Raw genomic sequence first — 25,793 nt, 5'->3', positions numbered from 1 at the left:
CATTCTTTGCTCAAGGAAAACCAAACTGGAAAAATACATGTCAAATATCTACACTTGGATGATTCTCTCAGTTAGTTACTCTAGGGTCCATAGAGAATTTGCATTACAAAGAACATGGCCATCTATCAAAGGTATCATAAATGGCAAGATCCTGTGTTGGGTGGCTTGGAGAAATTGAGTTGTAAACTGACTATCCTTCAGTACATACAATTAAAAAAAATAATTCTGTTGCTGGAAAGAGTAGCATATTGATTTAATATTTTAATTCTTTGGCCAGCTTAACACTGAGTGTCTGGCAAGACTGCATAACCAGCTCCCTGAGGGTACCGTAGACACAGAGACTGGAATCTTGGAACTTAGTGCCCATTTTGCAAATTTAATTTTAGGGGGTATATGGGGTAGGAAGGCACAGACAGAAAAGGCTTACACCCTGGATTCCCAACTCCTGGTACAGTGAATTTGGGTATCATCTGAACTCTAGGTACAGCTTTAACTTACTTACTTATCCAAAAATGCAGACGCAACTCAGATTTGCAAGATAGGCAAATCCGAATATTTCTAAGGCTGATTGAGTTGGACTATTTCATGGGAAGCTATGAGAGATAGGCAAGAGCTGGGCTGCAGAGCTAGGGAAAAGCCTGGACTGGTCAGCTTTACTGCTCTGGCTGTCAGTGGGCAAACAGGAAATGTACGGGAAGCAATTTTACCTGTTGGTGGGGTCCCACTGATTTCTCTACTGAAGCAGGACAAGCAGCAACATACTGTCATTCCAGGTGCCCTCTTGCGGGTAAATAAGGCCTCAGAGCCATAGTCATGCTGCTGCCTGTGGCAACTGCCTGATCTGCCTTTGATGAGAGACAGACCTAATTGGTCCTGTGACTGGGAATACACAGTGACTAAATCATCAGCCTTCTCAGCCTTGCCATGTGCATCTCTGCTACAGTCATGATTGATGATCAGGTTATGTGAATTCCCAGTAAGTGGAAAAATAGCTATAGGTAGATATAGGTCAAGATGTATAGCTGTCTTTGCCTTTGTCAGATAATATCTGGGCTGTGAGAAATAATGATTCAAGCTTATAAGGCAGGAATTGAGACTTAGAATTCAACAATCTTTTGCAAAACACAATTATTCCCAAAGCCAATTATTAGCTGTCCTTTTTAACCACTCTTGTTGGAAATAAGCAAGAGATGGCACATTAGGAAGTGCCTGACTTTCAAGGAATTAAACAGTAGTTTAAGAAATGCTGCTATGGTCCTTTTGAAGATGAGACTCAGGCTTTTTAGGTTACAAGGTGCTACAACAGTAATTATGTCAATTGGGAAAAATTGGGGTAGATGAAATTTATGAACTGAACTGGAGGGCAGTAGTTCCTAAATCACTGAACAGTTTTGAAGCTGTCATAACATTTAGGGACATGGACTGTCATACATGTATTTTATCTTAAGTGATGGATAATGAGTGCTCTTTTCTATGCAGGAATTCATTTTTTTACATATATTAATTGTATGCAGTTGATATTATGATATGATACACTTTGCAGCATTCAGAGGACAGATGCAGTTTCAGGCAAGTGATAAGCAGCATTATTACAGAGCACGGCTTCAGGGAATCCATGCCTCTGCACTTGTACATCATTAGTGATTTAGCCTTTTCAAGAGATGTACATCTAGTCACTGCTTATTCTAGTCCAACAAATATTGTTTGGAATGATTCCTCAGATTACTAGGTTTTTCATTTACCTTGTACACAAACATCCAAAAGAAAGATTCCTTTATAGACAATTTTAAACCTTATTTATACTTTTGAACATTTACCTAGTGTCAAATAATAACACACACATTGCTCAGCATTAGAATAAACTGTCGTCATTGAAAAAAATCCTTGCAAATTATTATATTTACTTTATATAGGTGGGAAACTGAGGCACAATATTACTCTCTCAAGTGTCACCCACAAGTAGCAGAGCTGGAAACATAACAACAGACTAAAACTCCAGCTATTAGTCAATTACTGCTTTCCACTTTATCAGTACAATTAACAAAATTCTGTTACAAATAGAGACACTCTAATGAAAGTATGTTATTCAATGGAATATATAAAGAAGAGAGGAAAGGAATTATTCTGAATTAGGCAAGACACTAAAATGCAATGGCTGCTTTTTTTGAAGCACATACTGATCTATCACTATTTAACACATATGTCAATGTGTTTAATTGCATGTTTTCAGTACAGCATTATTGCTGCTTAATGTTGCCTAAATTAAGTGAAGTGACTTCCTTTGTGTTACCTGTTTGTACTATCCTTTAAAAAAACGTGAGGGGTCACGTTACAGAGTAAGTGATAATATTTAAAAGAAGTCCACAAACCTCTATCATGTTCTTTTAAGTCCACTGGATGCTCCATTTTAGTGACCGTGCTGACAATTCTGATGTCAGGTAACAAAATAACACCTCTTTCACTTTCAAATTGCGCAGCTGGTCTAGCAAAGTGGTCCATCCCACTTATTGTAATCTTGGGCTCATTGGCCTGAAATACCATTACATACGCATCTATATCTGGGATACTAATGCAGACATCTTCACCAAAACATCTGAAAAATATATTATTCATTAACTGCATGTAACACATTGCACATCAGAGGTGTGTGGCACTTGCACTGCCCAAAACCCACCTGATGGCTCTCATCCTTTTGTATTGTCTCAGATCAGTCTATTTCATACTTTGACACTGCCACATGTAAGGACAGGCATCTGTACCACCATGGACATAGGCCAGCAGTGACAGTAACAGCTCGGTTCCTCTCATCCCCTCCCACATTTACAACACTGAAATTATGTAGGGACAGCTTAGCAAACAGATTCATGACAAGCTCAGTCTTTAGTAAGGTCACTACGAGAATAATATTTTGATGTTTAACTGACATTTAACAAAGTACTGAATGGTTAAAAAAATTAAAGTTAATTAGATGATAACAACTAACTTTAGTAAACTTAGCATTAAATTCTCAAAGGGATATCTAACGCATATAATATGGCTATCTTGTCATGTTTGAAAAAAAGGGCCTAATTATCCATTTAAATTGGACCCATTATGAACTCATCCTGGCACCCCCCCAGTATTTACTGGGGACAAAAGGGGCCTATATTAGCATTTTCATCTGAATCAGCACTGTGCTTTGGAAGTGAATCTCCTGACAAACTCTACCTCACTTCATCTTGGCACAAGGCTTGGGCCAGCCTTGGAGTGTGCAAACTGGACTGCTTCCAGTGAAACTACATCAGAAGATGCTCTCCAAACACTTAGTGTGGTCAGCCCACAGCACTAGACTAAATCTAGTACTTAGTAAGAACTGTACGTGCAGTAGATGGGAGTTCATAGAAATGATGGTTATTTTTACTCTGAAGATTTGCTTTCACTGCACTGTACAACTTGTTGTAACAGAGATGTACCCCAGGGGAGCTCAGGAGTGGCAGATGGCTCTTTGGTTATGTAGAACTGTAAATATTATTGTGCAGGTTCTGTCACTACTGTTGCATGCAAATGAAAGGACACAGATTTCTGTTTAACACCCAACACCAGTACTTCAGTGTTGACAGCCATATAAGGATACGGACAGACAAAGACTATTTCAAGCATAGCTACAAAAACTGTTTTTGCAGCTATGTCGTCTGTTAGATGTAATAGGCCTGCTTTAAAAAGTCATGGCTCTAGATATCTCAGAAGAAACTATAACTTTTTAAAATGAACACTAAAATAAGAATGCAATAAATGCAAGTACTGTTCAGTCCAAACTGTATGCTCCAAACTATAAACAGAATGCAAGTAAATTACATTAACAAGAAAAGTTTCTTAAAAGGACAATATCAAAAGAAAACCACAACATAAATCAGCATAAAAGTAAATGAAATTCATCCTTTATGCTCAATAATGTAAAAGTACAATATAGCAATGTAATTTAGCCAAAATTCCTCTTTTTACATGTCCAAAGAAAAAAGTAAATAATTAAAAATATTCGTAATCTAATCAGTTCAGCTGAAGTATAACTTACTGGACTTTAGATGAGACTTTGAGACGTCTTACGCCTGCAGTAGGAAACTGTCTAGAGTTGATGTATGAGACCTTTCGGAGAGCTTGGTTTATATTCTCAATGTCATCTCCTTCCATGACAAGGACTGACTGGGAAGGGTTGAAGTGATACTAAGGTAAAGGCATATAATTAGTATTTAAGGTACCAGGTTCAGAGTACAAAATAAGATATTTTTAAGGAATGCCGCACAGATGTAAGTTTAAAATGTAATGATTTAAGAAAAAAAAAATCTTAGTAGCTATTGTTGGCTGAATCCACATGTTGTTCCCCAAAACATGTACTCGTATCAGTCATCTAGTTTGTATCTGAATAACTACTATTATAATTAATTAATTAATTAATTTTATAGTAAACTAATCCCAATTTGCTCTACTTTACCCAGCTTTATCAACTTTGCTGATACTATTTCTGCAGCTGTAAATTTCAAAAACTTAACTTACTGTCATCATTATTATTACAATGTAATTTCTTTAGATTAAACACATCCCGCATATAAAAATATTGGCTTAAACCAGAGTAGCATGCAGAAGCATATTTTTCCTGTTTTCTGTTCAGTTTTACCCTGGCCTATCTTTCTGAGATATATTTCAACATGAATGAACAAAACAATTATAACATTTGCCTCCTACATCTTCATTAATGTCAGGGAATTCTCCTTTCTCTGTCTCATGATCAATAAGGGTGTCATGATTTAAGATGGAGCTGCTACTTGCACAAAGCCAGCTGCTCATTTGAGCCAACAAACCTTGCAAAGGCAATGGCTATTCTTGTAGCCCTGATCCTTCTCTAGTCCACTACATTGAACACAATACAGTCTTGCTGACCAAGGAACATCATTGCTACTGTATTCACATAGCAAATGATTGATTTTATCTTCATCATAATTCATGCCGATTCCATTTTTTTTGTCTGTTAATTGGTTCAGCAAACCATCGGCATTGCAGAGAAAACCAGATTAACCCCCTTGATTTTGTACCCTACTGTTGTCAGCACAAAACACAAAGAAATGCACCCTTCTCTCACATGCAGTCCTTTCCCAAAGCTAGATATTGATTATATGAACATGTTCTATTATATACAGACAATGGTGGTCAACACTTCCTTACAATGAGAAGGGTTAAAAAGCAAAAGAGCAAATAGACTGTGAAGAACAGAATGAAGCACAGGGTTCTCTGTTGAACAGAACACTGAGGACTGGATTTAAAGCTTGTGCAGGAAGATCATAACACACTGAAGAGTATTTTTTTAACAAAGAGGAGGACTAACATGAGTCACAGCTTGCATACACTTCTTTTTCCTTTCTGTAAGCTAGCAGTAGTAGAGAATAAAATTAGCAAAAGGAGACTCTAGCTAGCTAGTTAACTTAATAGCTCAGCTGCCAGAACAGCTGGAATACTGCCAAAGGGACTGGAGAAAGCCCTCGTCTGAGCCATTTTTGTCTTTCTCATTAAAAAAGGCTAAAAATAGCAACAGTTTAGATAGTGTTTCTGAGAGGTGTTACAGATATCTGAAAATTAGGCTGCAGACAAAAAAAGTCCAACACTACTGTGTCAGAAACTGTATTTCAGCTGCATTGCTCTTTCTTAGGCGGCTAAAGAGTGAAGTTTCATGAATCCAAACTGCCCAGCAGAATCACCTTCCAACACCAGTTTGCCAACATTGAATCTGCTAAGCGCCAGGTAAATAGCCACACAGAACCTATCATCTGTGCAACTGTCATGCACACTTGTCTGAGCTCAGGTATGTTTATTTTTGACACCAGAAACCCTTTCTCTTTATTAATCTTCTGTTCAAGGTCAGGTGCCAACTGTTCTGCTTTCATCTGAGCCTCTTCCTGTCAGCCCCAATAAGAAACCCTACCACAATCTGTCTCTGACTGCTTCTTTCATTTTTGTCTTCTGCTGTTTTACTGACTGTTGAACTTGCTGAGGAAGTAAAAATGAAAACAGTAACTTTAAAAGAACACTATACCTCATCTGTATTTAGGAAAATGAAAATGTTTTGAAGTTTGGTGAAAGAAAGAAAAGGCAGAAAATGATCCCTCACCTTCATTTTCCCCACTGCACTGCTAGTACAGTAAGGAAGTCAATCACCCATGCTGGAGTAGCAGTGGGTGGCATAACAGTGATTTTTCCAAGCCCATGAAACAAGGCTACTCAAATATTGTCAAGCTTCAGAGTGTGACAATAGGGGAGGAATCACTATGCTTATAAGCACCATGGACCAAATGTACACTGCTTTAAATCATGTAAAATCCCAGCAAAGAACCTACTGGTAGGCATATACACTTGTGTTCCAGAAAACTCTACCTGTTTGTATGCATTGTCTTTTAAAAATAGTTTTTACTCATAAGTGTGTCATTTTGCTGGGAGAAGCAACCATATGAAATTCTTAATGATGTCCTTGGTAGGATGAAGAAAACAAAATTCTTTGGGGTGTTTTGCTCACATGTAAAAGCTAGAGCTAGCAAAATTCCTCCTTACATTTGCACTTCCAATTTTCATTTTTACCCTTGTTTTCAGAAAACGTATCAGTTATACTACACCACTGCAACTTATTACCTAGACAGACATTTGAGTGTACTTCAGGTCAGTCTCCTATCTTGTACAATGAAAAAGTTTAGCTAATAAAATGTTGTGCATGGCTCTTCTACTGCATGCTCTAGGTCAAGGGTTACAGCACCATCCTCTTCCCCACTGAAAAACAACGCACGAAAAAAAAACCTGTGCAGTTTCACAGGATGCATAGCCTGCAGCCAAAGTACCAGCCAAATTCCAGTTTGAATTTGAAGCTCAGCTCCTTTGGAAGATGGTATTGTGATTTGTGTGCTAGGAAACAGCTTAACAGTGTGTTTAACAGCGTGTTTACACATTAGGCAGAAGAACACCTGTCATCTAATACTGGTATCAGTAAAGAGAAACTGACAATGCATCTCATGTAAGCATTATAGAAGTTATAGTCAAGATCTTATATGTATCCAAAAGAACAGAACTTGTCTTAATGAATGCAAAGCAACCTGGCCACTACATCAACTGAAACAGGATTTCCCTCTGTTGTTCTCCACTCTTAGAAAAAGTGTTACAATATCAGTAGTCATATGCATAATGAAGATGGATAATGATTTATATGCAAATGTAAAATTTTCTTTTCTTGACTTTAGGTTTTTTTATTGTCCAATTTTCGCGGCCCATAATATTTCCTCTTGGAACACACTCTGAATTTTTCAATACTATTGCGTTGGGACTTCTTTTGGAGTTGCCTCTAGATGAAAGATATTCCACTTATGTTTTCCATTGCTTTAAAGCTACTTGAGATCAAGATTCAGTAATTCTTTGGAATCATATCTATTTCTGTAAAGCTACCAAAATAAGCATGAGAACACGACCTGGCAATTCTTATGGACTCTGAAAAATCAGCAGTGCCTTACTTTCTGAGCATCTAGCTTTGCAATAATGGAAATATTTTTCTCTGTAGTGTCACAGCTCTTCTACTGTTCTGCTTTTTCTTTGCACAACTTTATGGGAAATCACATTGCTTCTGCAAGTGCATTTGTTACTATGTGTACTCTACTTTGGGCTTTCCACTTCATAAATCGGCTCTAAATTTTTATCAAAGATTATGTCAGTTCATCCCTCACCTTTATTCCTTGGCCAAGACTCTCAAGAGAATTAATATCCAGACCTTCCTTGCAGGCCTGCAAACAGGAAATCACTTTCTGACTCTCAATTTTGCCTGGCCGGATAGTGAGACTAGCCAGGCTGCCGTGGAAATACTGAGCAAATCTGGGCTTGGTGACTTCACCTCCTGCAAGAAAGAGAATATAAAATGATTATTGATACCAATGTGCAAACCACACATCTAATAATTCGCTTTATGTTTTAACACATTTAAAGAATTTATATCCTTTTTAGCCAAGTATATTTGAGATCCCATTTATTGTGATAAGTGGAATTGCTTTGTGGGTTGTTGGGTGGTACCTAGTAGCAGCCTGTCTTTAAGATTCTTGTCAGTGGTTTTCCAGTACTGTATTCAGGTGTTTATAAAGCTGTGATAACATACTCTGAGATGAAACATAGCTTCCAAAACCTGTGTCCAAGGAAGCACAGAATTTTCAAAAATGAATTGATGAGATTATTGAAGTGATCAAACATGATTTTTTTAAAAAAAATTTAAGGTCCAATGATTATTTATACAGAAACTGTACTTGTACACTTTCTATTACAAAATCACTTACACTGCCTTTGCCTTTGTCCTCCAAAAAACATACTACCTGAAGTTCTTAGATGTGCTAAGAGTCTTGGCTATGTGTAAGCAAACTGCCACACTCTCTACAGTTGTCTCTAAGGATATGGTGGAAATTCACAGCAATGAATGCAGGCCAATGCACAGCCCTATGCTAAAAGGCTTATAGTGCTTCCCTTACCCAAGGCAGCTCATTTGGTGCTGTATCGGGTCTTGTCACTGTACGTTGCGTTAGGCCCTCTAGCTATGCTCTATTCAGTTTCACTCTAGGCAGCTTAGGAAGACTGATCTTTAGGAGTTGTCAATAAAATGTGATTACGTACTGCCTGCACCAGTGATCATAGCATCTAAATTACTCTTGGGTTATTTAGTGATTTACCTGTCCTCCTCTAGGAGAATTTTTAGAGCTTGTCTTTCCTGCAAGTGCTAGCTGTATCAGTGCACATGAATTACTGCCTACCTTGAGCCTGAGAGGACTAAGAGAGCCATGCAAACTAATTGAATTAGCAGTTGATGAGCTGTTGTAATTGGTAGATAACTCCTCTCTACAGTGTTTGTAGCGTTAGTGTCAACCAACCTATTTCTGCCAGGCAAGCTAGCTCAAGCTTGAACTTTAACATGAAGGTTTGTGTGTGGATTGGGGTTAGGATAGGGATGAAGTGGCAAATTTTCTTTAGGCTGATGTTGCTACCTAAAAGCCTGAAAAACATCACTTCTAGCCTGTGCAGTATGAGCACTATGAAGAAGACTTGTTATTTTATATAGTGAAGAAAATACACAATGGTATACTGAGAGAAAAGAAGGTGTCTAAGCAGGCTGTTTCTTCATAAAAGTAGACAGGTTTTGTTCTTTTTTGTTAACATTGCAGCACAAACTGCCTCTCTTTTTACCCCAAAGAAAGATCCTCAAGGAGAGATTATTCTTCTCCACTCTTCAATTCATTTGTCCATTTTACAGAAAACTTCCTCTGGGCAGAATTTTTTTGAGGTTTCATAGAAAATTTAAAGTATGCAGCAGCTAAAGTGCAGAATTAGTTTGTATTGTAATTTTCTCCTTTCTGTTACTTACCAAGACAATTACTTGGTAAATAGTGCATTATGGGGGCATGGCTTTTCAGCAAAAATGTTGTTATACTTATCTGTTTACATTGTCTTTAAAAGCACATGTTGCCACTAATACAGCAGCAATGTATCTGGACAGAAAAAGGTAAGCCAAATTAAAAAAAAAATAAAAATGCAAACCTCTCCCTAAAAAGGACACAAAGAGAGAAAACCAGGTAAGAACTTACAGAAGAAGAAGGGAATCACATTGTGCTTTGAAGCTTCAAATTCTCATATCCCTAACAGAATTCTGAAGACAGCAAGCGCCAAGGCTAAACCACCAACACTAAACCTGGAGCTTTGAAATTTAGAAACCTATGGTAAGTCTGCCAGTAGATCTTAATAGTTCTGAGGAGATGCAAAACAAGAAGCAGTCTCAGTTAAGTTAATGTATTTAAATGTGACACTAGCTCATTAAAATGTATAAAGGACTAGACAAGAAGCTAGAACAAAAAATTCGGTGCTGTGGCTATGCCTGACAGAAACAAGCAGGATAAACCAGTTGAAGTAAAGCTACAGAGCAACATGACTGGTGCTTACATCCATGAATAGGAATTTCATGTTTGGATTTTTTTTTTAATCGTTTTCTTTTTTTGATTGATTCGGTTCTTTCGCTTTGGACTAGTTCTTCTCTGGTGTCATTGACAAAGCACTTACAATTACATTACTAGGTCATTTACAATGATACAATAATTGCCCATCTGCAACTACAGGCACTACAAAAACAGTGAGTATTTGAAGAACGGGCTTGTGTACTTACCCTGTTCACAGGACTAAGGTTGGGTTTTGTGCAGATATATAGATTGATTTTGGACCGTAAAGGAGGTGATGTAATCTTTGTTCTGGAGAGGCTATCAACTACTATGTAAAAAAAGCAAGTATTTCAAGAATATGCGAGTGAAGAATAGCTGGGACTAGCTAGTATCACGTTATGTCACTAGAGAAAATCTGCAGAACTATGACCATGGTTACAACAGGGTGATTCAGGCTGGGACAACTGCACTAGAACAACTAACTGATAGCAGAGTCTGAAGAGACACTGACAGATGATACAGTCTGTCCCCTAGCCCCAAGACAAGAACAACTGTACTTAATCCATTCTTGAGAATTGCCTGAGCTGTTCTAAACTCTTCTGAAGACAGAAGCTCCCCAAGCAATACACTCTAATGACCACTGACCCCTGGAGTTAGTTGGAAGTTTATTCCTAATAGGGAATGTGAGCTGTCAAAATATGCTATGTCTTCCCCTTTCCTTTACCAGGCTAAACACAGCCTTTTCTTTACATCGTCTACCTAACACTGTAGACTATGATCATCCCTGTTGCTTTTCCTCGAACTCCTGGTATTATCCATTAACCATAACCCAGCGTTCTTCTCAACATTATACGTGGTTTACATAGGACATGCCTGTTAATCCAGGGCAGCGTGAATACCAGCTTTTTCCACATGAAAAAAACATGAGCACTTAAAGAGAGAATACTATCTCACACTTTAATAGAAAAAATAGACTGTTAAATAAGCCTTCCATAAGCACCTTCTACCAGAGTTAAAGACAAAATTATATACCTGCCAACTGTATTCTTGAAGGTGAACAGAAGTCATTATATCTGACTCTTATCACAGCTGCTTGTAATTGCAGCATGTTGACATTTTGATATTCTTCTACCTCAGCATTTCAGAATCTTCTCAGCTCAGTGGAGTATGTTGGCTTGCTGATATGTTTCATTTGCCAGTAATTATTAGATTGCAAATGGACAAAAATCCAATGCAATAGAATTGGGAAGCAAAAACCAAGACTCTCCTAAAATTGAAGGAATGGCCTAAAGCCAATCTGCTACAATCCTGCATTCTAGCTTTGACAAAAGGAATTACTTGGAATATAGTTTTTCAATCTCAAAAAATGTAAGAAGAAAAAACTGTCAGAATAAATTGAAACTCCTCAGCAATTGGCTGTTTTACTCCTGTCTGTATCAGTGTTTTATTCATGCTTGGTTCTACTATACTAGTATGTTTGAATGCTGTCTTTCCTTCTGCTTCTGCAAACTAATAGTCTTCAAGTTTTTGACCTCAGCTTCTCAGCGGGTGCAAATCTAGCCCAGGACAGCCAATCTCCAAATCCTAGTCACTCTAAATTTCTTAGCTCTCAAGATTAGATAAGTATGAATATATTTAATCCACCATGAAAGTGGCAATTCTGTAGCATGTTAAAGCACAGTGCATAACTGTAGCTAATGCTGATAGTAACATTTTTACAGAATATTATCCAAATTCTTCTAAATACTGATCTTTTCAAATAGAGATCCTTTGACCCTCAGCATGATACATATCATGCCTGTGCAGCTCCACATGCAGCTGATAGGCAGCTCAGAGCCACTTACTTCATTGGGCAGGAGGAATGCTCAGTTCCATTGTCTGAATTTGACTCATCACTGAAATTACCAAATTACCACATGCTAAGAAACAACTGAGGAAAAGACATAAGCTACTCCCAAAAGCTCTTACTGCTCTAAGATACTTTGAACTTACCTCTTGGTTCTGACACCAAACTGAGCCTAAGCAACAATATTTTTGAGATAATGAGGATGATCTAAATAGATTACACAAGCCTCTAGAGCAACAGTTCAAAGAACAAAGTGGATCTCCAGTCATCATGGTCTTGAGGTAATCCAAGTGTCCTAAAATTTTTTCTACTTCCCAATGTCATGGTGTGGTGAAAAATAAAAGTGTTCTGTAACACAGTTTCTTCCAGTTTCTACCCAGAGGTCAGGCCACCCAGTTAACCTAGATTGCCTCAGCAAGTTTCATGGGATTTCTTGCTGTCAGGGTCTTTTTGCCATTTCTTACAAGTGAGATATAGCTCATCTCCACTATGATGTTTAGAATCAAGACCTGAGAGAATAAGAAAACCTACTCCTCAACTGTGTTACATGTATTTCACTTAGCTCTACGTTTATTGATTACTATGGATTAATATACTATGAGTGCTAATTCTTGGGGGATAGTTAAGTAGTTAGGACTTAGCTGAATGGTGCGACCAACAAAGGAAAGTGGAACCTTCCCTACTGTCAGTCAGGGAATTAGGCTGATGTCTGTAATACAAAAAAGACTGAAACAACACTATAGAACAACATCACTTAGTCTCATTACAGACCCTTGCATGACATATTTTTGAAGCTACTGGGTTTTTTTCACTTCTTTAAATGTAGCTGTTGTGGTCACCATCACAGTTGTGAGGCAACACAGGCCACAGTGTTATTCAGACCTTGGTAATAAAATTGTGCATCGCTTTTTCCACCTGACCCAGCACTCACATCCACTCCCAAAGTCTGGCAGATAAAGTAGGATGGATGTTGGCTTTTTGGCATTAATTCAATCCTTGTAATGGTAAGGTGGTGTCAACAGACTGTGGGAGGCATCCAGAGGAACTGTTGACATACATAATTATTCACTACAATGCTGTTCACTGCTTAGTCATTGTCCAAATAAAATAATAACTGTTTTCTGGACTGAGATTCTTCTTCTTCTATGCTGGTTCTGATCTGTTCTGGAACTCTATCAATGCAGAGCATGTAAGGCAGCTCGGGCACTAGGGGCAGAGAGGCCCTCTCACCAGAACTTGACCCAGGGTCGCCTCGATAAAGTCTTTCTGAGTTGCTTTCCTTTTCTGCTGAGCGTGAATGCTGGTGGAGGTGAACAAGTACAGCACACACACTGACACCAAAACATACAGAAGAAGAAGGGTCTTGCCCTGGCGTGCTGGGCTTCCCACCAGGTAAAACCATTATAGCAGACCCTTTGGGTTACAGTTCTGAGAAAGACACAGGTGAGACATAAAATAGGCACAGGGCTCAGAACGAACTGCAAAAATAAAGCGCATGCTGCTACTGGAATTATATAGGTAAGTAGAATTATCAGGGTCTACTAATGTCCCATGATATTAGCTGCAACCTAGGGGTGGGGTTAGGCAGGGGCACCTCCTACACTAGGGTCATGGTGTTCCCTCCCCACAAGAACTTTATAACCCTCTGACTACTTCTGAGTGCTACTTCCCTCCTGTGCTATTCACAGCTGATGCCTGTGCTCACTCATACCAAGCCAGCACCACAGCATGCTGGAGCAGGAAGCACAAGTCAGAGAAAGATGCACACACCAGAAAAGGCAGCATGCTGCACCCACACAGCAGCCCTCAGTGGGGATTAATCAGCTGCCTATGAAAGCAAAACTTTACAGTATCGCTGTGTTTGGCATATTCCTAAATAGTCACAAGCACAATTGCAGTTGATGCCTGAAATTTCAAACACAACAGATCAAATAAAGAATTAATTAACCTACTTAATTTTAGATTAGTATGTTGCAGATGCCTGTCCTACTTGTGGGCACATCACTCAGGATGACTCCCTTATACACATGGAGGAAAACAAATGCTTCTAGTATACACGTCACCTTGTTATAAACAGCTAGAATCTCTCAGATGAATAACAATTTAGGGAGTTAAGGACTGTCATCTAGCAAACACCTTCTGATCCTAGCCATGAGGAGGTTCTGTTAAATATAACATTGGAGAGTCTAGGGGACACTGAAGATTCTCAGGGTTCAGACTTCATGGGGTTAAGGCACATTCATTAACAAAGCAGAGCCTATTTCCATGACATCATTTTGGTTTTGGTGTGGTTTTTTTTTTAATTTCACATTGGGTTGATATAAAGTGTGACAGAATTTGATTAACATTTACAGTGGTATTGTTTTGACTTCAGACATGTAAAGTGCTGTTTGCACTCACTCACCAATCTCCAAAGAACTATCATGCCTTTTTATCAAAACCAGTGACTTCTTTATTGAGCTCACAGATCTTCTTTTAGGCCTTTTGCCCTAGCCTAATAATGAGCAAGTAATTATCAGGGCAGTCTAAGCACAATGAGGTTTTCACTGGAAATGATGAATCAAGAGAATTTCCAACTGAGATGTGATTCTTTTAAGACATTATAGACTCTGGTTATACTGAGCCAGATAATTATGGAATGATCGATTATTCAGGGTCCCAACATAAAGATTGAAGTGAATCTGGAAGCAGCTGCAAGACATTCTGGGCCTGACATCCTCAGGTCCAAGCCCCCAAATTTATCTTATCTTTTTATTATGGCAGTTAGGGAGCTGGGTTTAATTCCCTGACAAGTAGATTGGCTATTAAACAGGACGAAACCTAACATAGATTTCAGGAGTAGTCCTAATCAGCGACTTGAGTTTTTATACACCCAGAGCTTCTCAGCACAAAAAAGTGTTAGTGTTGTTTTATATCATTCAGACAAAAATTTCTCAGAAAATTACTTATCAAACATGGCACTATTTAAGTCTGCCCCTGCTTTCAGTAGATATCATAACCTGACAACCTCACACAGACAGCTTTAGGCTTTAAAACACTATCTGAAATAAGACAAGTACAGAGAACACTAAGGGCTACCTGCTCTTAAGTATGCACATGCAAATCTATGTCTGTGCAATAGATTCATAGATCAAAAGTGTGGTATAACTTATGCTATTTAAGATAATTTTTCTCAAGATGATAAGAAAAACAAACACTCTAAAATCTCTCACAATTAAGCCAATACATTTTTGTTATTTCTAGGGCAGCTGTGGGAAATTATGACAATCATGAAAAAATGTTACAATCTTATATATCTTAGAGTAGATCAGAGTCCAAGTATGTTAATATTGCCCAAAAACCTACATTTGTATTCTCCGAATAACATTCTTGTGCTGGTGCATAGTCCCCAGTACAGAAATTCAGTTAAATAAGGGACATGTATCTATGCTGAATTTGTGACAGATTTGAATGTAAATTCAGCTCTCCAAGAAAACACCCTCCTGAACTAACATTCCACATGTATTTGCATTTCTGCCACAGCTAAAATTCCAGCAAAGATCTGTGAAGTGCATTGAAATCCACTCCATGTTCTTTTTGATGAGAAAGGCAATACAGAGAGAACACTGCTGTGTTCAGCATCACATTATGTTGAAATCTACCTAGGTGATCTTGCATTAATTTGTTTGCTTGTATCAGTCCACTGAGACCTCAGGTTGGTGCAAGCTATGTCGGCCCCCAGGGCATGATCCACTGGTGTTAGAATGCACAGTACCTGTTGAATATCTTAATTTCTGGGGGAAGTCCAAGGTTGAGTGATACAGGCTGCTGCTACACTGTCCACAGTGTATTTGTCTCTCAGTGATCTAATCCCTCTCCAACTTTTAACTCTTACCATTCTTCTTGCCTTGAATAGTAAGTCAGTCAAGTCAGTTCTCTGACTGCAACTTTGTGATTTGATATGTCAGCAGAGTGCTGACATATAAGGTTAATAAGGTTATTCCACAGAAGGACTCTATAAAAAAATTGGTATCCAGCCTAGGATAAGGAAAGAGGAAAATGACAGGAGAATACAAATGAAAAATACAGTAGAAAACAGAAATTTCTTAGAAAACAGGAACTACATTAGCCTTCTGCTTTATTCATGATAACAAAGTTTGCCTGTTGACAGGCTTCTCCTAAACACCTTCCCCTGCGCAATGTGGCCAGCATAATTACACTGTGAAGCTCCAGCACTCTAGAACAGGTGGCATTATTAGAAATAATGACTTACAGTCATGGTAAGCTACAATATAACCTTGTGCCAAGTCATTAACTTGTGTCACTGCTTTACTGACAGGACTCTGGGAATGATGCATAAAGAAACAAGTCATTTTGGGAGGGAAGGAGTATGAACTCAAGACCTTACCTTTTCAGAGAAACCTGGAGGAAGTCTGTTTGCAGCCTGTGGTACAAAAGATGATTAGACTACCAAATCATGTAACTTGCTCCCTTCTTCTAGCTGCCTTTGCCACAGAATATTTAGCAATAAAGGGATCAGAGTGGGAACCTATAAACCTTCATTTAATGGAAGAAATGTCTCACTCTGTTAAAGGGTCCATTTGCTATGTCCTCAGATAAACTGAATAAAAAATAATGAACTCAGAGGAGAACTTACTATAGGGTAAGTTCCTGGAAAGTGCAGCTGCAAGATAAGCTAACCCTAATTTGTTTGTATTGCTTAGGAGAATGAAACAGGATTGCAAAAGCTAAAAGGGAGAATAAGAACAATTTTGTGGTTGATCAGGAAGTCTGATTCTATTCTTGCCATGATGCAGATTTTTTTTAAGTGACCTGAGGAAAAAATCACCTACCCTTTTGATACTGCACTTTATCCTCAGAGTAAGGGTAATTCTACTTACTTGCTGCAGAACTGTGTTACCTCTTTATTGTTTGGAAAGCTCTTGAGAATCTTGAGCTGGAAGGGCAAAGCTAGAGTATTTTTATTGCTAGAGAAGAAGAGAGTAGAAATGAGAGATGAAGTTGAGCCTTGAGGAGCTCTCCTATCCTGATGGACCATGTCTGCTTCTAACATCCTTTCAGGGAGTTAGGGATTCAGACACAGTGCCAAGGTCACAGTTCCCACATGTTCTCTTTGGTGGCTCTTTTGTTCTGGGAAGCACACATACAAGCAAGTCAATTTTGTCCTTTAGATACCCTTGAGGAAGAGTAATTTTCCTTCAAAATTTCTTCCACCTTTAGAGACAGAACAGCACTTTGGACCTAAATAACGCCACCTACATCAACACCACACCCTTGACAATCATCTGTGAGACAACTGATGTGAACAAAACAGTCTTTTATAGAAGGTAAAATTAAGTTATATCCTTAACCCTAAGTATCTGCAGAGAAAGCTGTCAAACTTTACTAGGGTACATAAAGGCCTAATTTCAGGAACAGCTGTACTAGCACTCCAAACTGTTCATTTCCACCCTCAGTTAGTTCACTAAGAGTCCAGTTTGCTTAGTTCTGTAGTCAGTATTACCATTTTCCAGGCCTAGTGTCACTGAAATCACAGCTAAGAAGTAAGTTAGGATTTGCCACGCATGAAGACTGTTGGACATAGGCTGCAACAGGTTAAGAAGTTTCTGTCTCCAGCTGTCACTGCTTTTGGGTCACATGTGACTGAATCAACAGTTCAGCCTAAAGATAATGCTTTAACTCCCACCCTCAAATGAACTATCCCCCATAAAGTATAGCAGTATTAAACATGAACTACATAAAATAAAAAACAATTAACTCTATGCTAACTATTGTGATAGAACCCTAAATCAATGAGGTAGCTCTGCCTAGATCTTCCCTTTAATGAGCTCCCTGAAGAAATAACCAAGGTTTTTAAATTAAAAAGAAGATTATACTAGAGTAACATCCAGAATACCTAATTTTAAGTAGAGAAAATGTATATTGATTATGCCAGAACAAAATGCAAAAAAGATTTTTTTTATACAACTTTCCTTATGCCCAATGTGCCATTAAAGCTGGTAACCATCCCCCAGGCTTTGTTTTAGGTAATTGAGTGACTTCCTGGGTTGCAGTAAACTTTACGCAGTGCCTGACAGACCCTAGGAAGGTTCTCTCCTATCACCTTTAAAGTCTGGCTCTCTGCTTTTTCAGGCATCTTCACTCTGCTCATCTCTAGGCTGCCATCCAAACACTCGGACCCTAACGTCTGCCTCCAATACCCTCTTGCCCCCCCCAGACAAGACTCTGCTTTTCAGGAAAAGGCTAATTTTTCCTCCTTTTAGGAGAGTCCTAGCACTCAACTCACATTATTTAAAGAAATATTGCATAAAATCAGGAACAAACAAATCAGGCATGCTTTTTACAATGCCAAGGCAAGGGTAAAAATGTAGGAGAGACTTGCCCATTACAACTGGAATGCTGATGTCAAAAAGAAAAAAAAAAAGCAAATACTTTGATGCAAATGGGACTGTGAGCATATCATAGGCTAAAGTTCAAGTTTATCATGTAGGCCTGAGAGATTGCATGTTCGGTTTGTTTTCATGTTATATTCAGGAGAATAGCATTGAACTTAAACTGCTCTTACATTTCACTTGAACAGCTGAAGGTAGAAATAAAAACTAACCTAACTTTTCATAATAGATGCTATAAACAAGGCTATAAAAGTCAGAAAAGAGTTACACTGGAATTGAAATATCAATAACAGGAAATACTAATCTCAAAGAAAAGAATTCTCTTCCTGTGCCTAAGACTCCTGCATGACATAACTCTGAGAAAAACAAGAAGGATGAAAAGACCAGGGCTGAAAGAGTCACTTCTCTCATAAACTGGAGGATTCTCAGATTCCTGGAGAAACAGCAGAACAATTCCCAGTTTCCAGACCAGAACTGAAAGTTGTCATATATGAAAAGGTAAACCTTCATAGCAGTAGCAGATTTTCCTGTTAGTGCTAACAGAGTAAATTACAATTCTTTTTGTTCTTGATTTTTTGCTTTGCCCTCTAAATACTCTCTTCCTGCTCCCCACCAGTTCTTAAGCTGCCCCACAGTCATGATGACTTGCTTTTTGCTGTGAGCAAATCAGAATTAGTGTGGTAAGAAAAAGGACTGTTACTTCTTCTGGTTCATTTAGTTGAGCTGAGATTGTTTTTCAAATAATTTGACTTTGATAAATACTGTGGACTCGAAACTACAAAATAGTTTAGTAAAGACAGAACCCCCCCCCCCTCCTGCCCTTTCTGAAGGAAGAGGTTAAACCCTGTGTTCCTATTCTGCTAGGGCTTTGATGAAAAGGGAAGGAAATAGTCTGAGCAAACCAGAGCTAGAAACTCCTCTTATCCTCTTAACAAGGACTCCCCTGAATGGCTTATGACACCAAAATCACTGCATATTTATACTTAAATAAACTGTAGGTGATGGTAAAGCAGTTTTCTAATACTTTGAAAATGTAAAGGTTTAGACTATTCTTACTGGCCAAAATGTCTTATCCTAAGCAGACCAATTTAACAGTTTCACTGAAACTATTTATAGTCAAATTATTTGACAGATCCACTTTTTCTTGAATTATATGGATTTTGAAAATTAACATTTTGAACAGAATAAATTGGTTTTAGATATTGAATAATTACAATTCGACAGACTGAAATAGTGCTGAATCCTATTAACAAAGTGACTTTCCATACCATTCATTTAAAATAGTTTGAGGTGATCAAAACAAACTTATCAAAAGATAAGCTTTGTCAAAAGCAGTATCTTGAAATCTTGTTTTATATAAGCATTAAAAGTTCACCTTTTTGCCTGACACATGATGATTTATCGGAATCTTTAGCACACTATCTTAGCTAAATTTTGACATTTTCATGAGATGGAAAATTTGTTTCTGCTTTTGACAAGCTCTAATCCTCACACTATTAAAATAGCAATAACATAATCTTGCAGTAAATATTGACAGAAGCAATAGGTGAAATTTCAGTAGTTGAAATCAGGTGTTTCACCAAAAAGGAAGAAGAATCTTTTCCTGAATGGTTATTCGTTAAGCCATCAAATTATTCAAGGCAAAGCTAAAAATGTCTGAAAAAAATTGCACCTTTCTATTTAACAGCTTAAATACTAAATATAGTCTGTGGTCTAAATTTATTATGAGCCTATATGAGAAGTTTTACCTTAATTCTTCCTTTTAACAATCTGAGATAGAGAGACAAAGATGAGAAGGAAGCAAGATCATTGTTATTGTATTCAGCTGCCTTAAAGGTAGATGAACTCACAGATGCAGCACTGTGGCAAAACTAGCACAGCTTTTGCTCATACAGTGTATGGATAAAGTTACTACTCCACAGTTCTCAAAACTTGGCACCTGCATGATGATTAACATGAGATTCAGGTGAGGGCTGAGGGGAGTGGATTCCCACCAATACTGAGAATTTTAGGGGACCCCCCCCAAGGACTGCTATTAGAGAGTGGTAAAAACACAATGTATGAAGGAAAGAAGTTAAGGGGCAGAAGTAATACAAATAATGCACAAAAATATTCACGTAGACCTATGCAGAAAAACCTGGAAATAAACATGAAGTAAGGGATTAAAATAAAATTTCTTTAGGACTGCTATTGAGAAATGCTGATTTTTCAGAAGGCAATGCTCAACGATTATTCACAGTTCCTATGGCATTTGCTCACGTCTGCAAAGAACTGAAGTTACTCCATTAATGAATTACATCTGCATTTATTAACTCTGGAACTTAGATTTAAAAATACTGCACCAAAAGTACACAAGAAAAAAACCCAGATCAAACTAGAAGAAAATTCATGTAAATCAAATTGGTTTCTGTCAACTATTCATCCCAATAAACTACTGGCTAAACTGAATTTCTGGTTTCTGAAGAGTTTGATAGGTATTTCACTATGTATTTTTAGCTAAAAAAAGGAGTAACATTCCCTTAGAATATTAACGCCTTAGAGTGAAATTAAATGTATTCTGTTTTGTATTTAACATCAGTGAAAAATTCCAGTACATCTAAAGATCATCTTATAGATGTGAAAGCCCACACCTGCAAATACCAGTTAGACAAGAATCAGTCTCTACTTTTACAAATATATGGCATTAGCGTCATGCTGATTAGCTAACTATTGTAATACCTACCTCAGTGATCAATATTTAAAACTTATCAAATCTTGTTTTTAGCATTAGTGTAGCTTTATTCGGCATGTTGGCATCAAAGTAAAGATTGGATCTTTACTCCAAGGTGTTCATAATCTAACAGCTGGATTTGCTTCTAATACTATTTACGCTGAACAGCTCTGCCATGCGTAAGATGTCCAAATTTTGCAGATAACATATTGTAAATGAGTAGATATAAAACTGGCAAACAAGGTAATAATGGAGAAAGCGAGCCAACATTAAAGAATGAGGAAGAAACACAATCTGTGTTAAAGCATTTTTTCCTAATTATACAGTTTGTGTCACTTCATACTTTGTCTTAATTGAAAACAAGACACAGTGCAAATCAACATGGAAGGGTAATGGAGACAATTTCACCAGAGCATGTGAGCAGAAAAAAAGGACTGCTTCAGGTGTAAGGCAGAGAACAGAAAAAGAAACAGTGGCATAAGGACCAGAAGAAAGAATGAGAAGAACAGGATTATAAAGGGTAAAAAACAGGAAAAACTAATATTTAAGCAAAGGCCCATACAAGTATGGCTCTGGGGTTGTGACTTATATTTTACTCTCACTTTACATCTGGTCTATAACAGGGTGAATTGATTAAATTAGTGGAATTACTGGTGATATACATCCCACGTGAAGAGCACAGGATCAGGCCATGAGTTGTGAAAGAAATTTGAGGCAGAGTAATATTTAGATAGTTTGCTGAAAGCTGGAGAACAAGGGAAACAATTAAAAGAAGTGAAGACAGAAGGTAAAGTTGACAATTTTTCACATTGAATAAACAAACTGTAGTCAACACTTCTTTAGATGATGGAAATGCAAAGCCTGTTAATGTCTCATCCGTTTTATCCTTGGACTTTATTCAATATTAACTCTGGATTTACTTCTGATTTTATACCATCAACCTTTTAGTAATTTATTTACTATGCAATCAGCAAGACAAATAAGATTCTTTTTGGTTTGAATTCATAATTCTACTGTCGACTATTTGGTGTCATACTACCTTGCCAACAAGCACCAACTGTCAGCTGCATGGCTATATGTGAAGGGTGGATAGGCCAATCATTGGTCACAAGGTAAGGTTCATATGTTGTTCCATCCATGTATAAGGTAACAACGGGAAACTCAACATTGACAACGTAGTAATGCCATTCTTTATCACAAATCTGAAAGACAGAATGCAAGAGAAAAATATTAATTAGCCCTTATTGTCAGGTGACTATTTTTTATATCCCATACATTTTTTAAATTGTATTGTTTCCAAATTCCACTAATTGAAAAAAATAACATTATTGCAATTTATACATCATTAAAATTAATGAAAGTTGAAACAATGTTGATAAATACTTATGCTATACTTGCAGAATATATTTGATAAACAGAGGCATCTTAAAACACACTCCTTGAAAACAAGACACGGATAAAATCGAAAAATCAGACAATTTGGTATGGCTCTGTATTTTCACATTTGTTAATACATAATATTAGTTTCTTAATGTTTATATTGACTTTTGAGAATTACAAAACTGTATGTAAGAGATGCATACTTGGGATCTATCGACATAGTTACTGGAGATCCCTATTAGCTTCAAATTAAGAAAATATATAACATTTAGTCTGTAGATTGATGAGTTATTATCAGTGATTTGATTCAATTGCCATTATTAACTTATTGCATTAGTACTTAGAAAAAGTACTATGCAATGCATCAGGACCTCCATAGTGCTAGAAGAACCTCTGTTGTGCTCTGTATACACACAGATGGACAAGTGGTCTATTTGTCTACCTGATTTGGGCAGGAAAATCAAATCTCCATGCTTCATGTTTTGGTCTTGAGCTTTTTCCCAGACAGTTGGCAGAATGAAGATCTATATGGTTTCGCTGATATACATCAGCTTTGAAAAGCAATGGCCACAGTTACAACATACTTTCAAGATGACAGTATTAGTGTCAAATCTCATGAATTTCTGCACTGGACAACCAGGGATTACTGCAAGATGGTCAAATTCGGTTTTAGTTCAGAAATGTACAGCTGGAAGTCTAGTGTGTAAATATCAATGCCTACCCAATTCTTTTTTCCTTTGTTGTATCTTTCATATTTAAAAGTTCAAAGGAATAAATCACAGCAAATTGGTAGGATGGGTGGGCTGTTTTTAAAAATAAAGCAATAGTTACAATCACGCTACTTTCAATTCTGTAGAGATTCTTGTTTTGATGTATTAAGAAATGAAAGTGCTTGAATGCAGATATCCTTGCTGATTCATAGAGGGAAGTGGGAAAGTGATATTTAAACATAACATTTTGTCCTTGGCCAGGTTAAGTGCTATCTGCTGCAATATCTGCCCTTTGAAAGCAAAAGCTAATGTTTTGTTCCAGAAGACATTTCAACAAGAACTTAATAGCTTCTATTTCAAATGGATACATTTATTACTGCAGACATCATAGCTCCACAGCAAGAGATAAATGCAGCAAAGGGCTGCTAGAGCCTTCCTTTTGTAAGCAGTAGACAGCACAAATGTTTTCTGAAGGTTAAATGAACTGAAACCAAAATTGAAAGTAAATAAATTGGAAGACTGAAAACTTTATTGAACAAACAGGAATCACGAATAGTATTATGCAGTCCTCCCTTTCAAGGAAAAACAGTTTGCCAAGTTTCCTGACCTGATCATTAGAATGTGATGCATCACGGCCGCATGTGTCAGACATTTTATATACAATAAAATGAATGAAGTGCCTGAGTTTGAGAGACCTTGCATGACAAAAACTACAGGCGTTAATACTTGACACTTTTCAGAGAACTGTTCCAGAGTATTTCTGTTTTGCAACCCTAAACTGCATCACTTGGGATGCCCCAAATGCTATTAAATGAGTGAGCAATCCTCCTCATATTTAATCAAAGCAAGAGCACTTTAAGATAGCAAACCCAAACATTTTGGGACATCATATACACAAAGAGCATGTTAACACATAGCTAGTCTCAGTTACTCTATTGACTAGTAGGGCAGTTATATTTTTCAAAGAAAATAATTTCTGGAAAAGCAAGATTACATAAGTTCCACAATTCAGACTCCAGCAGGTGGATTCCAGTGCTTCCAAGAAAAAACGCAGATGTCCAACTGCAGATGTCCACACTAGACAAAGTACTTCCTAACCCTTATTTTTTCTGATACATTCTGGAACATAAGATAGTGCAAGTGTAGACAGCTTGGTGAAGTCCTCAAACCATCACTTGCATGCTTTTCCTTAAATTTCAACACATAAACACATCAAGTTTTACTTTAAATGGAATTTAGGCACTTAAAATCCTAGCTTGGTACTTCCTGAGATTTCAAAAGCACCTGAGTTAGTCAGGTGCTTAATTGTCATATGATTTCAGTAAAATTTAGGTACACAGACACATGTATAATCCACCAAAAGATCTTTAAGTATCTGTGCTGGATCCCAGTACAAATATTCTATAAGGAAGCAATAAAATTATTTAAAAACTCCGGAATACATCCCAGTCACTCAGCAGCAGGCAGTATTTCATGCCTGGCTATTTCACAGGCAGCAAAATAATGAAATAAATAATTGTGGAGTGTAATTTGTTATGCTGTCATTTTAGACACCTTCTTCACCTTCTTAACATAGGAAGCCAATTTCTTCCCTGCATGCATTCCACAGTGGCAATAGAATGTGTAATGTGATTGCAGTGAAGCCATGAAAATGAAATGATAAAATATACTATTCTGGCAAATAAAGAAATTTTCATCATCTCAAGTAAGAACTTTATTTAAAAAAAATCTAACGTATAAAGTTATCCTAATGGGATAAAATTACAGATGAGTAAGCTTGGCTTTCAAAGATTGCTGGATGGCTAGGACAGTCTAATCACTCTATCATGTCAGTCTGCCTCTAAAACATATTAATCATATCACAGTGAATTAACCAGCTTGAAGTCTTAGTGCTGATTACAAGCCATTGCATTGGAATATGCTTTTATGAAATAGATGAAAACAGACTCAATATAAATCTGATGAAGTGAGTTTCCCAAAACATTAAAGCTATTAGCATCTTCTGATGAAGAATGTCAGATATTTTTCTGTTTTATATTGGAATGTTTAGGAACAAACTGAAATCAAAGCACTTTGGTTTGAGAAGCACATGGTGCTTAGAAACAAACTTTGTTGGTCTGCAAAATGTCTCTTTTTATGGCTTGGTACATGAGGGCTAGGCATGCACACATGAGAACATGCACTTCACAGTTTACAGCTTTTTTAGCCTCACTTAGGTCAGCTGTGGCATACTCATGCAAAACAGATCATTCACCTGTTTGGCTAGATACACAAAACTTGTACTTTGAGCAGTGTCCCAGTGCCTCAGTTCAGTACTGAAGAGCCATGCATATTCACAACCCTGTAACTAGCTTCTGGAAAATCCCTTAAGTAATGTTCAGCAGACCACTGAGTTTGACCACGCAAACAGCTCTGCACATCCTGTACTTTGAGACTATTATCCCTTTAGAGCTGCTTTAGAAAGCAAATATTGCTTCCATCTTTCTGGTTCGTGAGACTTTGCTGAGGAAGTGTTCTCAGAATACACTCAAACATCCACAAAAAAGCAGTAAGAAGAAGAAAAGGCAGGCAAGGAAAGCTCTCTTCTTACTATTAACAGCACTATTTAGTACAGGTATGAGACACAAAGTCCTTCTTTCTGCCTAAGTGGTCTGAACTGTTATTTTCTACAGGTTGTTTGAAGAAAGCACCTTGATCCAGCTCTAAAAAACAGAGCATGCCACTCTATTCACTTCCTGACACCTTTCTTAGTGTCTTAACATGCTCTGAACCTCTCAATGCAACACCCCT

General features: G+C 37.5%; 1 protein-coding gene across 1 annotated transcript in view; it reads right to left on the bottom strand.

Annotated features, from left to right (window-relative positions):
- The window catches only part of CLSTN2 (calsyntenin 2), a 232,763-nt gene that overhangs the window by 5,510 nt on the left and 201,460 nt on the right, over positions 1-25,793 (bottom strand). The window contains exons 9-12 of the mRNA XM_010568410.1: positions 21,953-22,115; positions 7,728-7,894; positions 4,052-4,200; positions 2,370-2,593 (exon numbers count right to left, since the gene is read on the bottom strand). Coding sequence (XP_010566712.1) covers positions 2,370-2,593; positions 4,052-4,200; positions 7,728-7,894; positions 21,953-22,115 — 703 coding nt within the window. The remainder of the gene's footprint in view (positions 1-2,369; positions 2,594-4,051; positions 4,201-7,727; positions 7,895-21,952; positions 22,116-25,793) is intronic.

The sequence above is a fragment of the Haliaeetus leucocephalus genome, unplaced genomic scaffold (genome assembly GCF_000737465.1).
Source record: "Haliaeetus leucocephalus isolate CR32 unplaced genomic scaffold, Haliaeetus_leucocephalus-4.0 Scaffold240, whole genome shotgun sequence".
NCBI classification, from domain to species: domain Eukaryota; kingdom Metazoa; phylum Chordata; class Aves; order Accipitriformes; family Accipitridae; genus Haliaeetus; species Haliaeetus leucocephalus.
The sequence above is the reverse complement of the archived record's forward strand: the minus strand, read 5'-3'. Positions and strand labels throughout refer to the sequence as shown.